Raw genomic sequence first — 14,969 nt, 5'->3', positions numbered from 1 at the left:
CTATACTGGGGCAACTATTCTACATACACTGGGGGCAACTATACTACCTACCTATACCGGGGCAACTATACTACCTATACTGGGGGCAACTATACTAGCTACCTATACCGGGGCAACTATACTACCTATACTGGGGGCAACTATACTACCTACCTATACTGGGGCAACTATTCTACCTACACTGGGGGCAACTATACTACCTACCTATACCAGGGCAACTATACTACCTATACTGGGGCAACTATACTAGTTACCAAAACTAGGGCAACTATACTAGCTACCTATACTTGGGCAACTTTACTAGCTACCTATACTGGGGGCAACTATACTAATTATACTGGAGGCAACTATACTACCTATACTGGGGCAACTATACTAGCTACCTATACCGGGCAACTATACTACCTATACTGGGGGCAACTATACTAGCTACCTATACTGGGGCAACTTTACTAGCTACCTATACTGGGGGCAACTATACTAATTATACTGGAGGCAACTATACTACCTATACTGGGGCAACTATACTAGCTACCTATACCGGGCAACTATACTACCTATACTGGGGGCAACTATACTAGCTACCTATACTGGGGCAACTATTCTACCTACACTGGGGGCAACTATACTACCTACCTATACCGGGGCAACTATACTACCTATACTGGGGGCAACTATACTAGCTACCTATACCGGGGCAACTATACTACCTATACTGGGGGCAACTATACTAGCTACCTATACTGGGGCAACTTTACTAGCTACCTATACTGGGGCAACTATTCTACATACACTGGGGGCAACTATACTACCTACCTATACCGGGGCAACTATACTACCTATACTGGGGGCAACTATACTAGCTACCTATACCGGGGCAACTATACTACCTATACTGGGGGCAACTATACTACCTACCTATACTGGGGCAACTATTCTACCTACACTGGGGGCAACTATACTACCTACCTATACCAGGGCAACTATACTACCTATACTGGGGCAACTATACTAGTTACCAAAACTAGGGCAACTATACTAGCTACCTATACTTGGGCAACTATTCTACCTACACTGGGGGCAACTATACTACCTACCTATACTGGGGCAACTATACTACCTATACTGGGGCAACTATACTAGCTACCTGTACTGGGGCAACTATACTGGGGCAATTATACTACCTATACTGAGAGCAACTATACTACCTAAATTGAGTGCAACTATACTAGCTACCTATACTGAGGGCAACTATACTACCTATACTGGGGCAGCTACGGATACTGGGGGTAACTACACCAGCTACCTATACTGGGGTAACTATACTAGCTACCTGTACTGGGGACAACAATATTGGCTACCTATACTGGGGGCAACAATATTGACTACCTATACTGGGGGCAACAATATTGACTACCTATACTGGGGCAACAATATTGGTTACTTATACTGGGGGCAACTATACTAGCTACCTATACTGGGGCAACTATACTGGCTACCTACACTGGGGGCAACTATACCTGGCTACCCTAAAAAGGGAGCACATATACCTGGCTACCTACCTACCTATACTGAGGATGAAAATTTCGGGTGTTTTGCGATCAATCTAAATCGCACTTGCCGAAGCAAGTTTGCCTCAGGCAGCAAAAAGTCTAGAACCAACCCTGAGATCCCTCTCGACGTTTAGATGGTCAATCTGGTGGCTATCGCCTACTGTATGTCCACCTTAAAGGAAACACAAGGTGAAAATAAATTGATCAGATAAACAATTTTATCTATCCTCCTCCTCCTCCTAAAATAGATTTTTAGATATTCCACAGTTGTATTTTATATTTATATTTACTTTCACTATCTCTGCTCAATGACACATGCACTGAAGTATGCCAGAGCTAAAATCTAGAACTTATGACCCTTTTTTCTCTTTCCTACTCTCAAAAGCCATTTTCTGCTACGAAAGTGTTTTATGGTTATAATTCCTCATCAGTGAGGGTTACACTGTAGTCCGACCCAGACAGAAAGTGTCACTTACATACCTGATTTTTAACTCTTTCAGGCAGAGAAAAAAATAGGAACACAGCATAGTCATTTATGCGCTTAGCACTGTACATACACATGTCTATCTCATCATGTCAGATGTCACCTTGTTTATCCTTTAAGGCAGGGATGTCAAAGCGGTCCTTCCAGGGGCGAGATTCTCACACATTTTTGGTGCAGCTCAAATTAATTGATAGGTCTGAATCAGGGAAGGTGCGGTCCATCAGGTAGAACACATTCCTCTCTTTCTCAGTCCATCCTAAACACTGGCATGGATCTGGTCCTCCAGGCCTGGAGTTCAACACCTGCTTAAGGGGATTTCAGCATCCAACACAAAGGACTTAGGGATGATCAATGAGATGCAAACATTTCCGAATTTATGCAAATTTATTACATTTTTTATGCAAATATATGCCATTTGAAAATGGACCAACCAATTCAAGCCCAGGTTTAAATTGATTGGTCCATTTCCAAACTGCATATGTTTGCATAATATTTTGCATACATTTGCATCAACTCAGAAATATTTGCCTCTCGTTGATCACCCCTAATGGACATCTCACTGACCCAGAAGAAGTCTGTGTCCACTGTATTCTCGTTGTTCTCAGCACCATATATCTTGAATTATCAGCCCATTTTTTAAGCAATGACTTAGTTTCTGTTATGTAACTTTGGAGCAGTTTGCATTAGAGGAAATCGGCCAGTATTCGAACCCCCCCCCTGAAGCCTCGTCCTTAAGCCATCACTTTCTCTGAAGTCAGTCCACGTGTGGAGATTAGCTGAGTTCTGCTGGAATGAAAGCTAAAAGTCTGGGAACAAAATGATGCACACAAATCCCAGATCACGACAGGCAAAGAGGTAGACGGGAACTCAATTACCGTGGCTCATTTGCATTTCCTAGCAAGGAGTAAATTGCCGCACTGCTGGCTGAGAGCAGCACTTCATCTTCAAATATAATAGAAAAAAAATAACATGCTGGCCGGGCGAGAGGGGGGAGGTGCTCTCATCTTCCCATGCAACAGATAAAAATAACGTTTCTGGCGAAATAAAGCAATTAGAGTGTACCTGAGCTTAGGCACAATTGCAAAGAAAAGCTATGGGCTAGGTCCTGTCACAAAAGCAATTCCACACATTATCCTTAGTTTTCACATTCCATGTTGCTTTTTTAGAGTTTATTTCTTTTTCACTGATGACTTCTAAAGTAACAAGTCATAAATGTTGTGACGGATTCGCCTGCGCCAAATGTGTCTCTCATATGAAAGTACGCGCACAAAGGCGTGCTGCAGAATTCCCCTTTTACATTTTAGTTTTGCTTAAAGGGAACCATAAATGAACAGGAAAAAGATTTTATACATACCTGGGGCTTCCTCCAGCCCCATATGCTCTGATCGATCCCACGCCGCTGTCCTCCGCTGCCCGCAGCTATGAGAACCGGGACCCTGCTGCAGCCGCTGGAGAGATATGTAGAGGGCGCACTTCTCCAGCATAGCTGGCTCAGATGATGTCACTGACGGGAGCCAGTTCTCGTAGTTGCGGGCAGCGGTGGATGGCGGTGTGGGATCGATCAGAACGTATGAGGCTGGAGGAAGCCCCAGGTATGTATAACAGCTTTTTCCTGTTCATCTATGGTTCCCTTTAACCTCCTTAGCGGTATGCCCGACACTGTGTCGGGCATATTGCTCTGTGGCCCCGGGAGTCCCCCATAATACATTTTTTTATCCCAAATGAGTGTAAACCCTGTAGGCTAGCTAGTACTAGTGTCGGGCACCCACCGCTCCCCTGTCACCCCCGTTTATATATTACCCCCCCTGCAGCCTCCCTGCACAGCTCCGGTCTCTCTATGGGAAGGATCGGGTTTGCGCATGACGTCGGCGACGTCATGTGCGATCCTCCCCATAGTGAAGACCGGAGCTGTCCAGGGAGGCTGCGACGATTGCTGGATCCAGGCTGGGTAATGTATAAACGGGGGAGCGGCGGCGATAATGCTAGCTAGAGGGTTTTCAGCCGCGGGATCTCTGGGGGGACTGGCGGGCAAAAAGTGGCAAAACCTCCTGAGTGGCGTAATGCTCAGGAGGTTAAAGAGATTCTGAAGCCTACAAAATGACCTCTTTTTTGGTTAGGCAGTCCTCTTCAGCATTAATGGCTTAACTGAAACGCTGCTATCCCGTGGCAAAATGAGGCCTTAATCATTCAGAAATTCCCGGGGCAAATTGCGGGGCTCCTTCCTGTTAGAGTCAGAGTTGTGAGCTGTAGCTCTGCCTCCATTCGCAACAATCTCCCGCGGATCTCCGCCTCCTCCCGCCCCTCTCAGTCTTCTTTCACTGAGAGGGGCAGGGGAGAGGTGGAGATTGACACGAATGGAGGCAGAGCTACAATGATCCAGTTGCAGAGAAGACAGACAGGACCTGGATCTCTGGCGCCTGGAGCCTAAAGGAGGTGAGAGTGTCCTCGTCTGTTTGCTCGCTGCACTGTAACTCTGCAGATGGGTGAGCACAATGACAGAAAGGGGAGGGAGAAAGAAGAGAGGGAGGGAGGATAGAAGTCAGGCCCCCTCCCAGCATCCTCGGAGCTCTGCCTCAGCCCGGTTCTGGGACTTGGATCATACCTCAGTTATATTTCAATGAATACACACCTTTTTCCTAATATTTTTGATGTACACCAATAAGGATGCACTGTGTGAAATTCAGTTGGACCACAATTTCCCAACATTAGTTCTGATTGATCAACATGAGAGGACCAATGGGAAGCCCCAATGGGAAATTTAAATATGCCAAAGTGTTGCAGATGGTGGCTCAGCCCTTAGCCGCCCGTGAGGCGGGGTGAGGCAGTTTTCTCAGGCAGCGGAAGAGGGCGGGGCAGCGCCCGCCTAGCCGTGGGTGGGGCCGATCTGGAGGGGGTAGCAGCCAGGAAGTAGGTGAGTCATTGCTTCCCCCATTGCCTGACAGAAATGAAATGCTGCACAAAAAGCTGGAGGGGGAGCGTGAACAGGGGAGCCCCAGGTGAGTGCGGTGGGTCCAACCCCCCTCCCTACCACTGTGCCCGCTGCTCCCCCTTCCTGGCTGCTACACCCTCCAGGCTACCTATACCGGGGGAAATTATACTACCTATGGAGGGAGGGAGCATCCTCACAAGTTTGCACAAGCCCTGTGGTGGGTTGCCATATTCTAGGCAGGAGAGAAGAAGGCCAGAGGACCACAGATAAGAATACAGATGAAGGCAACTCAGCCCTTCTGCCTTTATGGAAAATAAATTGCATTCCTTCATTTTATCTCTGTTCATTTCATCCGAGCCCTGCATATTGGAGTTCCTCTGCATAGTAAATCCTTCTTCTCTGTCTCCAAGTTCCTGAGCATACATAACCGTATCAGATAAGCCCCCCAAGGACTCAGCTACGCATATGTGAATGGTGCTTAGCAAAGGCCAAGACACAATCTTCCATGCATAATCTCCATTTGTGTCTCACTGCAGGAGGCGGCATTGATCAGCTCAGCGTGTGAAAGGGCCGCATAGGAACAATTCCATTTCTCTTCATAAAGCCTATAGTCAAATGGATTTTTGGCTTTTTTATTTCCTCGTAGCTGGTTTTCCGGTGGTTCTCCTTTACTTTTCCTCCCTGGCGGTGAGCTCGAGCTGCACTCGGGCTCAATGCAGAGTATACCCCCGCAGAGGGCACTTATACTCACCTCCCGGGGGATCCAGTCGTCAGTAGCCGTTCTCTTTCCTGTCCTCCGAGACTCTGAATCCCTCTGGTGAGATTGCAGTCCGTGATCTCACTATAAGTTACAGTACCACCTGGAGGATGGAGAGAAAATTGCAGCGCTGGAGCACAGGGAGGTGTGAGTGCTGGGGGCTGCTGAAGGCATTCTGGCGGCATTATTTTTTCCTGATTTTAGGGTCTGAAATGTGCTGAAAAGACCCTACAATACGTAAATAATCATACAACCGGGGAGGTTAAAGGGAGTCTGAAGCGAGTTTAAAAAAAATAAAAGAAAACAGATACTTACCTAAGGAGAGGGAAGGCTCTGGGTCCTATAGTGGCTTCCCGTTACTCTCCTGGTCCCATCGTTCCAGCGCTGACTCCCCCATTAGCAGTCTTCCTCCAGCTCACTGCCGCTGCAGGAGGCTTCGGAAGTCTTTGGGAGCCTGAGAGCTTCTGAAGACGGACTGCTCCATATTGCACATGTGTGAGCATGCTCTCTCGCGCATGCCCAGTACCTAGCCACCTGTCTTAGGCTCAGGCAGCCATATAGCCATATCCCTTTCAGTTCAGTTGTCCTGTGACAGAGGCGCACACACGCTGAGATTCCCAACTACAGTTACTCCCCTATTTCCTGAAGAAGTGGGATCTACTCACAAAACGCATCACAACAAAGTGGACTACTTCCCTATAAAGTGTGTGGTATAATAAAATAGATGCTTTGTGGCATCTGTTGGGAGACAAGTCCACCACTGCCTCCCATTTGTAGGCTGGTTTTAGTGTATTTTATTATCTTTTTGGTGCCTCTGTTCCAAGGCCGGTTCTCTCATGAAGCAAGGTGAAACATTTGCATCAGGCTCAGAGATTACAGGGACAGCATGTTTGTACTGTGTTTACACTTACAGCATGCAGTCCGAGTAGGAGGAGAAGTGAGAGGAGAGTGAAGTGAAGAGGTCATCATTGGGGAAAAGCAGCTTGTTGTGCTGTGTGAGGAGTCTGACGGTGAGTGAGGAGGGGGGAGGCAGGAGAGCAGCAGTGTTTCATTTGACTTGCACAGCAGAAGGGAGGAGGTGGCACTGCTGTCCTGACTGAGGAGGAATGGAGTGGCTGAGATGAGCAGTGTGTTTGTCACAGACTCACAGCCAGCCAGAGTGCGATTGTGTTGAGCTGCAGCATGTCATGTGAGAACATTAAATGAAGCAGAGTAAATTGTTGGGTGCTGTGTGATCATTTCAAATCAGGGGCGCATCCTCACAAGTTTGCCTAAGGCAGCAAAAACTTTACAATCGGCCCTGCTGTGTTCATCCTATTTCAGGCAACTGGCATTGTTTATAAGGAAATAACAGCCTCTGTACTCCTCTCACTTTGTGTTCCCATTAGGTGGGCACTGCTGTGTAAATTTGACTAAACCTAGTATTGGGTTATGTAATTTCTACATAATACAATCCATGTTAATTACATTTTTAAATTTTAGTTTAACTTTTTTTCATTTATGTTGTCTTCCTAGGCCACCTGAATACAATGCTGTCATGTGCAGTATGGAACGTCTTATCTAAGATCAGCTATGCCTGTTACCTGGCACACCCCGTCATCATCATCCTGTATTGTGGCCTGCAGGAGACGCTTTTCCATTACCAGGACATCAACATGGTGAGAGCTGCTATGTATAATGGCAGTAATAAAGATAGTCATGTTAGGAGAGACAGAAGATCCGACACCACCTTTTATTTCCCCCACACACCTTCCAACATGTATTGCATTAAACCTGGCCTCACAGACGTTTTGCGGGGGAACCCTGCTTCTTCAGAGGCAATAGATTACAGGGAAAGCCTACTTCTTCAGAGGCAATAGATTACGGTGGAACCCTGCTTCATCAGAGGCAATAGATTACAGGGGAACCCTGCTTCTTCAGGCAGGGGTCACACTTGTCTTTCAGTTTTCTACACTTTGCAGAAAACTGAAAGACAAGTGTGACCCCTGCCTTACAGCAGCTAATGTAATTTATAGAGAAAACTGACAAATTGCGCAAGATGTCAGTTTTTTTTCTGCATGCAAAATCTGCATTAAAGTGTGACCTTGCTTATTGATTAACATGAGTTCTCAGTTGAAGTCAGTTTTTCTGTGCAGAAAACGCGCACGTAAGCCGGTAAATGTGACCCCTGCCTCAGAGGCAATAGATTACAGGGGAACCCTGCTTCTTCAGAGGCAATAGATTACAGGGGAACAGTGCTGCTTCAGAGGCAATAGATTACAGGGGAACCCTGCTGCTTTAGAGGCAATAGATTTCAGGGGAAGCCTGCTTCTTCAGAGGCAATAGATTACAGGGGAAGCCTGCTTCTTCAGAGGCAATAGATTACAGGGGAACCCTGCTTCTTCAGAGGCAATAGATTACAGGGGAACCCTGCTTCTTCAGAGGCAATAGATTACAGTAAAACCTTGTATTGAAAGTAACTTGGTTTAAGACAGTGGCATAGCTAAGGAGCTATGGGCTCTGGTGTGAGTTTCACATGCCCCCCCCCCCCCCCCCCCCCCAAGCACTCCATACATAACAATTGATACGGCGCACCAAATCCTGCCAATGGGAACTACAGTGTCAGTGGTGCAAGAGGGGGATGGGGAACAGCTTGTTAATGATCATTATCATTCAAAGCATCTATAGAAATTATCTTTACAAGCACAGGACCTATAAAGAGCTAATACTGCGGGTTGGGGGAGGGCCCTACGGGGCCCCTCTGGCCCAAGGGCCCTAGTGCGGTTGAGACCTCTGCAACCCCCTATTGCTGTGCCACTGGTTTAAGAGCGCTTTGCTATACAAGGAAAAAATTCTTGTGAAATTTTGACTTGATATACAAGCAATAAAAAGTATGCATGCTTCACTTTATCACAACTTAGCTGATAGTTCTTCTCCCTTTGGCACTGCAGGATTGTACTCAATCTGAGTGTAGAGACTGTGCAAACTGACATTTCCATGAAATCCTCAAAAGTAACTGTCACTGGATAAGTTCCTTGTTAAAGCCACACACACACAAAAACGGTTGGGGCGAGCCAACCGATGGCAATGATTCTGTTAGTTATAGTGAGGCAGGGGTCACACTTACAGGCTTTCATACGCGTTTTCTGCACAGAAAAACTGACTTCAACTGAGAACTCATGTTAATCAATAAGCAAGGTCACACTTTAATGCAGATTTTGCATGCAGAAAAAAAACTGACATTTTGCGCAATTTGTCAGTTTTCTCTATAAATTACATTAGCTGCTGTAAGGCAGGGGTCACACTTGTCTTTCAGTTTTCTGCAAAGTGTAGAAAACTGAAAGACAAGAGTGACCCCTGCCTGAAAGTCTTGTTTACATTTTTATTTGATACTATTTTACTATAACAGTTTTTGGATTGTGGAACGAATCAACTGGGTTTCCTTGAATCAATTTGCTTAGATATAAGAGTGCTTTGGTATACAAGCATGTTTCTAGAATGAATTATACCCCACTGTACATAGGTATGTAATGTATGTATGTGTGGAGTAAATAAAAGTGACTTGCAACTTTCAGCTAGTGCCCAGTGCTAGTGCTTTTGTCTCTCCTAACCTAATTTGGATTCTCCACTCCGGAGGCACAACTACTTGCACCTGCTACCAGGGGCGTAACTATAGACCCCGCAAGGGATGCAGTGGCAGGGAGGCCCAGAAGCCCCAGGGGGCCCTGTGGGGGGAGAATTTTCTTTTCCCCTTCCTGGGAGACTGACGACTAAGGTCACGGAGAGAAAAAAAATTGTGCTCTCCGCACAATTGTTGTAATGACTGCATCTGCTTAGCCATTGATAACAAATCATACAAAGATCTGTAGAAAAAAGATTTGTAAACAGTGCCTATTCTGTGTTCAGTAGGGTCTTGAGTAAAGCGCCCAGCCCTCAGCCTCTCTTCCCCTCTCCAAGTGCTGTGTACTGCAGTGATGCTGGAGAAAGAAAAGCTCCAAAGCGGAGGGAGCCATCCAAAGTTTCACAGGAGGGCCCTGTGATTTCTAGTTATGTCCCTGCCTGCTACCCTTACACTGCCAGTCAGACATCTGGTGCCGATTCTTTTTCTCTTACCTTAATACAATACAGATAGTCACTCTGGAGTTCCAGTTACACCCGATTGTAAACATAGCCGAAAATAAATAAACTATTAAGCTGGCTTGCACTTGGTCATGGGGGACAATAAAGACCACCTTGACCAAGAATTGTGAGTCAATGTGACCACGATGCACACATTTTCTGATGGGTTTTACTGTGTATGGGTGCCGATGTCTGCTCTTTAACGCACCATAACGTGCATTCCGTGCGATGCCAACGCATGCAGGAAATCACGTTCATGCATGCATTATGTAGTGTGAATGAGGAGAGCCCTTAAAGGAGTTGTCAGATAAAATATGCTGCCCCATGATATACTTACTCTGGGCTTCCTCTAGCCCCTTGCAGCTGACGTCCCCTGCAGCATCTCCGCTCGCAAGTCCACGTTTTTCACAATGTGCACTGCACAGGCGCAGTAGTTCTGCGCCTGCGCAGTGCGCTGTGAAAAACGTGGACTTGATTGACAGCGGTGCTCGTGCCTCTGCACCGGCAGGGACCTCGGACGGGCGGCTGCGAGCGGAAATGCTGCGGGGGACATGTCGGCTGCAAGGGGCTGGAGGAAGCCCCGGTAAGTATATCATGGGGCCAGTGGCTTTCCTACCATAGGGCGGCAAGGGGCGGGGAGCTCCGGGTGTCGACGTCCCAGTGGGTGTCAACAAGGCCTCCCACAGAGGCCTGTGCAGGAGGGGGAAGCAACAAAGAAAGGAGGGGCATCGGGGGACAGCGTCGGGGAGGGGAGACAGACCCCCCACTTCCCTCACCTGGGTCCCCTCCATCTGGCGCTTCCCCCCCCCCCTAATTAGCAGCAGCTTAGAGAAGTGGGCAGGAGCGGGCGGAGAGGACTTACTCGCCTGCTTCCTACGTTCCAGGCGATGGCGCGCAGCTTTCTGCAATGCTCACTGTGCTTCCTGATTAGCAGAAGCACAGAACGGTGGAGAAGGTGGAGACCAGTGTCACGTGACGATGACGCTGCACGCCGTCGCCTGGAACGCAGGAAGCAGGTGAGCAAGTCCTCTCCGCCCGCTTCTCTAAGCTGCTTCTAATTAGGAGGGGGGAGGCGCCAGAAGGAGGGGACCCAGGTGAGGGAGGTGGGGGGGGGGGGGTCTGGCCCCCCTCCCCGCCGCTGTCCCCGATGCCCCTCCTTCCAAGCTTCCCCCCCTACCGGGGGCAACTATACTATACAACTGGGGCAACTATACTAGAGGCCACTATACTAATACTGGGGCAACTATACTAGCTATACTGGGGGCAACTATACTAATCCTGGGGCAACTATACTATGTATACTAGGGGCAACTATACTAGCTATACTGGGGGCAACTATATTACCTACACCGGGGGCAACTATACTAGCTATATTAGGGGCAACTATACTAGCTATTCTGGGGGCAACTATACTAGCTATACTGGGGGGCAACTATATACTGGGGGCCACTATATTACCTACAATGGGGGCAACTATACTAGCTATATTAGGGGTAACTATACTAGCTACACTGGAGGCAACTATATTACCTACACTGGGGGCAACTATACTAGCTATATTGGGGGCAACTATACTAGCTATACTGGGGGGCAACTATAGTAGCTACCTACACTGAGGCCAACTTTAGGGGGGGCCTACACCTAGCACTATCCGCCATGCCACAGTCGCTTCTTTCCTTTTTTGGGGGGGGGGGGGGGGTGTCTTTTAATACCCAGAACCGGGTGTCAAATGCCCTAGGTACGCCACTGCATGGGGTAGTATATTTTGCCTGACAACTCCTTTAACCCCCCTGGCGGTATGAAAAATTCCGCCAGGGGGAAGCGCAGCAGTTTTTTTTAATTAATTTATTTTTTTAAATCATGTAGCGAGCATTGTAGGTAATATAGTGGCCCCGTATATAGTTGCCCCCAGTATAGCTAGTATAGTTGCCCCCAGAATAGCTAGTATAGTTGCCCCTAATATAGCTAGTATAGTTGCCCCCGGTGTAGGTAATATAGTTGCCCCCAGTATAGCTAGTATAGTTGCCCCTAGTATACATAGTATAGTTGCCCCAGGATTAGTATAGTTGCCCCCAGTATAGCTAGTATAGTTGCCCCAGTATTAGTATAGTGGCCTCTAGTATAGTTGCCCCAGTTGTATAGTATAGTTGCCCCCGGTAGGGGGGGGAAGCTTGGAAGGAGGGGCATCGGGGACAGCGGCGGGGAGGGGGGGCCAGACCCCCCCCCCCACCTCCCTCACCTGGGTCCCCTCCTTCTGGCGCCTCCCCCCTCCTAATTAGAAGCATGATATACTTACTCTGGGCTTCCTCTAGCCCCTTGCAGCTGACGTCCCCTGCAGCATCTCCGCTCGCAAGTCCACGTTTTTCACAATGTGTACTGCACAGGCGCAGTAGTTCTGCGCCTGCGCAGTGCGCTGTGAAAAACGTGGACTTGATTGACAGCGGTGCTCGTGCCTCTGCACCGGCAGGGACCTCGGACGGGCGGCTGCGAGCGGAAATGCTGCGGGGGACATGTCGGCTGCAAGGGGCTGGAGGAAGCCCCGGTAAGTATATCATGGGGCCAGTGGCTTTCCTACCATAGGGCGGCAAGGGGCGGGGAGCTCCGGGTGTCGACGTCCCAGTGGGTGTCAACAAGGCCTCCCACAGAGGCCTGTGCAGGAGGGGGAAGCAACAAAGAAAGGAGGGGCATCGGGGACAGCGTCGGGGAGGGGAGACAGACCCCCCACTTCCCTCACCTGGGTCCCCTCCATCTGGCGCTTCCCCCCCCCCCCTAATTAGCAGCAGCTTAGAGAAGTGGGCAGGAGCGGGCGGAGAGGACTTACTCGCCTGCTTCCTACGTTCCAGGCGATGGCGCGCAGCTTTCTGCAATGCTCACTGTGCTTCCTGATTAGCAGAAGCCCAGGGCTCGCTACATGATAGCCGCTGCTCAGCGGCCCCCCCCCCCCCCCCGCCCGCTTTGATCGCCTTCAGCGATCTCCGATCAGGAAATCCCGTTCAAAGAACGGGATTTCCTGGAGGGCTTCCCCCGTCGCCATGACGTCATTGGGAGTCCCGATCCACCCCTCGGCGCTGCCTGCCACTAATTGGCTAGGCAGCGCACGGGGTCTGGGGGGGAGGCCGCAAGCCGCACCGGATAGCGGCGATCGGGCGCGGGGCGGCGGCGATCGGGGTGCTGGCGCAGCTAGCAAAGTGCTAGCTGCGTCCAGCAAAAAAAAAAATCATGTAAATCGGCCCAGCAGGGCCTGAGCGGCACCCTCCGGCGGCTTACCCCGTGTCACACACGGGGTTACTGCCAAGGAGGTTAAAGGGGTTCTTTCGCGAAAAAAGGAGGCAGTTAAAAAATGTGACAGATGACAGGTTTTGGGCCAGTCCATCTTTTTAAGGGGGATTCTCAGGGCTTTCTTTGTTTTCAACAGCATTTCCTGAACAGCAGTTTAACTGCCAAAATAGCAAGATACCAGCCGGCCTCCCTAATCTCTTGCACACTATTATGTCAGTTAGATTTTGCAGCTGTTGTTCAGGAAATGCTGTTGAAAACAAAGAAAGCCCTGAGAATCCCCTTAAAAAGATGGACTGGCCCAAAACCTGTCATCTGTCACATTTTTTAACTGCCTACTTTTTTCGCGAAAGAACCCCTTTAAGCAAGGTTACCACCTGAGGGAACAAGCTGTTCCTATGCCTGGAAGTTTTAGTTGCTATTGAACGGTATCTCACTTCGGAAGGCAGAAGTTGGAAGATGGAGTAAGCATGGTAAAAGAGTCAAAGGCAATCTTGGTCGCTCTTTCTGCTAATTATTCTGAATTGGTGCTTATTTAATGAAAGATGTATGAAGCTTGGAAATGGACCAATTAAATGCGGCAGGATCTCATAGGTCATCCCAAGCAAATGATTGGTCTTTTCTTGCCAAATAACCGGAAAGTATTTTCCTTCCCCCAGTTCTACCTCTTCATCGGACACTCCGTCCTGACCTTCACCACTGGACTGGCTCTGACTGTGATGGTGGAAAGGCCCTTTCAGAGATTGCTCTGTTAGCTCTTCATGGAGTATTGCTCCTCCTGGGAAACATTTCATCCCTAATTATCTGGACCTGGATTATAATCTTGATAGGACCTCACGTCTGGGACCTGTCTCTTGAACTGGTTGAACAAATGCAAAGGCGAGCCCGGCCTCTAAGGATTCTGGGAGATCACCTCAAACAGACGATCTTGGATTACAGAAGATTCCAATAACCTTAAAGAGGAACTGTAGCAAAAAAGGGGAAAAGTAAATTAAAGTGAGAAGTAAAAAAATAGAAGAGAGATCAAGAAATGATTGATATGCACCATGTCATTTGTTCATGTTGTTTGGTCCACGATGAGCCTGCACGTAGTCATCTTTACTACTGGCAGACATGAAAAAACACAGACAGCACCAACTGTCATTATCTATAAGGATAACGACAGGTCCACTAACATTGCAAAAGGCTAAAAGGTTGTTTTTTTGATAGATATACATATGCACAGAAGGAAATACCGGTTGCTTGGCAGTTATTTCCCACAATGCAACAAGGCTCACAGACAGTAAACTGTCAGGGCCATGGTCCTGACATCACATTGTGGGAGGGGTTTCACTACAATATCAGCCATACAGATCCCTCTGATGATCTATTCAAGAAAAGTTAAAGATTTTTCATGGGAAAAGGGGTATCAGCTTCTGTTTGAGATGAAGTTCAATGCTTTGTTACAGTTCCTCTTGAAACTGGGTTCCCCACTGCTCTCCTCTTGAAGACCAGCAAATTCTCTGAGCTGAATATCATGACTGGCCTTATTTATGTATTGTAAATGGATTCTGTTTCTGTACTAATAAAACAAATAAGTTCTGCATTTTGTTTTGCCCTTGGGAGATGCATAAATTGGGATGTGGAACCCATACCGAGTGAGCAAGTTTCAGATGAGGGTGCCGTCTAGTGCTCAGGGCCGGATTTGTACTCTTTACCGCCCTAGGCCACTATAGGTAGCGAGATGACCCCTCCCTCTTCCCTCCAGCATAGGTAGCCACTAGCCAGATGACTCCTATAATCCCTCCTTTTCCCACCCCCCTTCAGTATAGGTAGCCAGCTCGCCTTCACACTGCAGCAGCCATCAGTGTCATTCACTTTTCCGCTTGTCTC

The 14,969-nt window shown here is 48.2% G+C and overlaps 1 protein-coding gene across 2 annotated transcripts in view; it reads left to right on the top strand.

The window, feature by feature from the left end:
• The window catches only part of LOC137560222 (O-acyltransferase like protein-like), a 90,670-nt gene extending 75,990 nt beyond the window's left edge, over positions 1–14,680 (top strand). For both annotated transcript variants that reach the window (XM_068271856.1, XM_068271857.1), the window contains 2 exons: positions 7,239–7,381; positions 13,757–14,680. In XM_068271856.1, coding sequence (XP_068127957.1) covers positions 7,239–7,381; positions 13,757–13,852 — 239 coding nt within the window. In that variant the 3' untranslated portion in view covers positions 13,853–14,680. The remainder of the gene's footprint in view (positions 1–7,238; positions 7,382–13,756) is intronic.
• The last annotated feature ends 289 nt before the right edge of the window (positions 14,681–14,969 follow it).

The sequence above is a fragment of the Hyperolius riggenbachi genome, chromosome 1 (assembly GCF_040937935.1).
Source record: "Hyperolius riggenbachi isolate aHypRig1 chromosome 1, aHypRig1.pri, whole genome shotgun sequence".
Taxonomy (NCBI): domain Eukaryota; kingdom Metazoa; phylum Chordata; class Amphibia; order Anura; family Hyperoliidae; genus Hyperolius; species Hyperolius riggenbachi.
The sequence above is the reverse complement of the archived record's forward strand: the minus strand, read 5'-3'. Positions and strand labels throughout refer to the sequence as shown.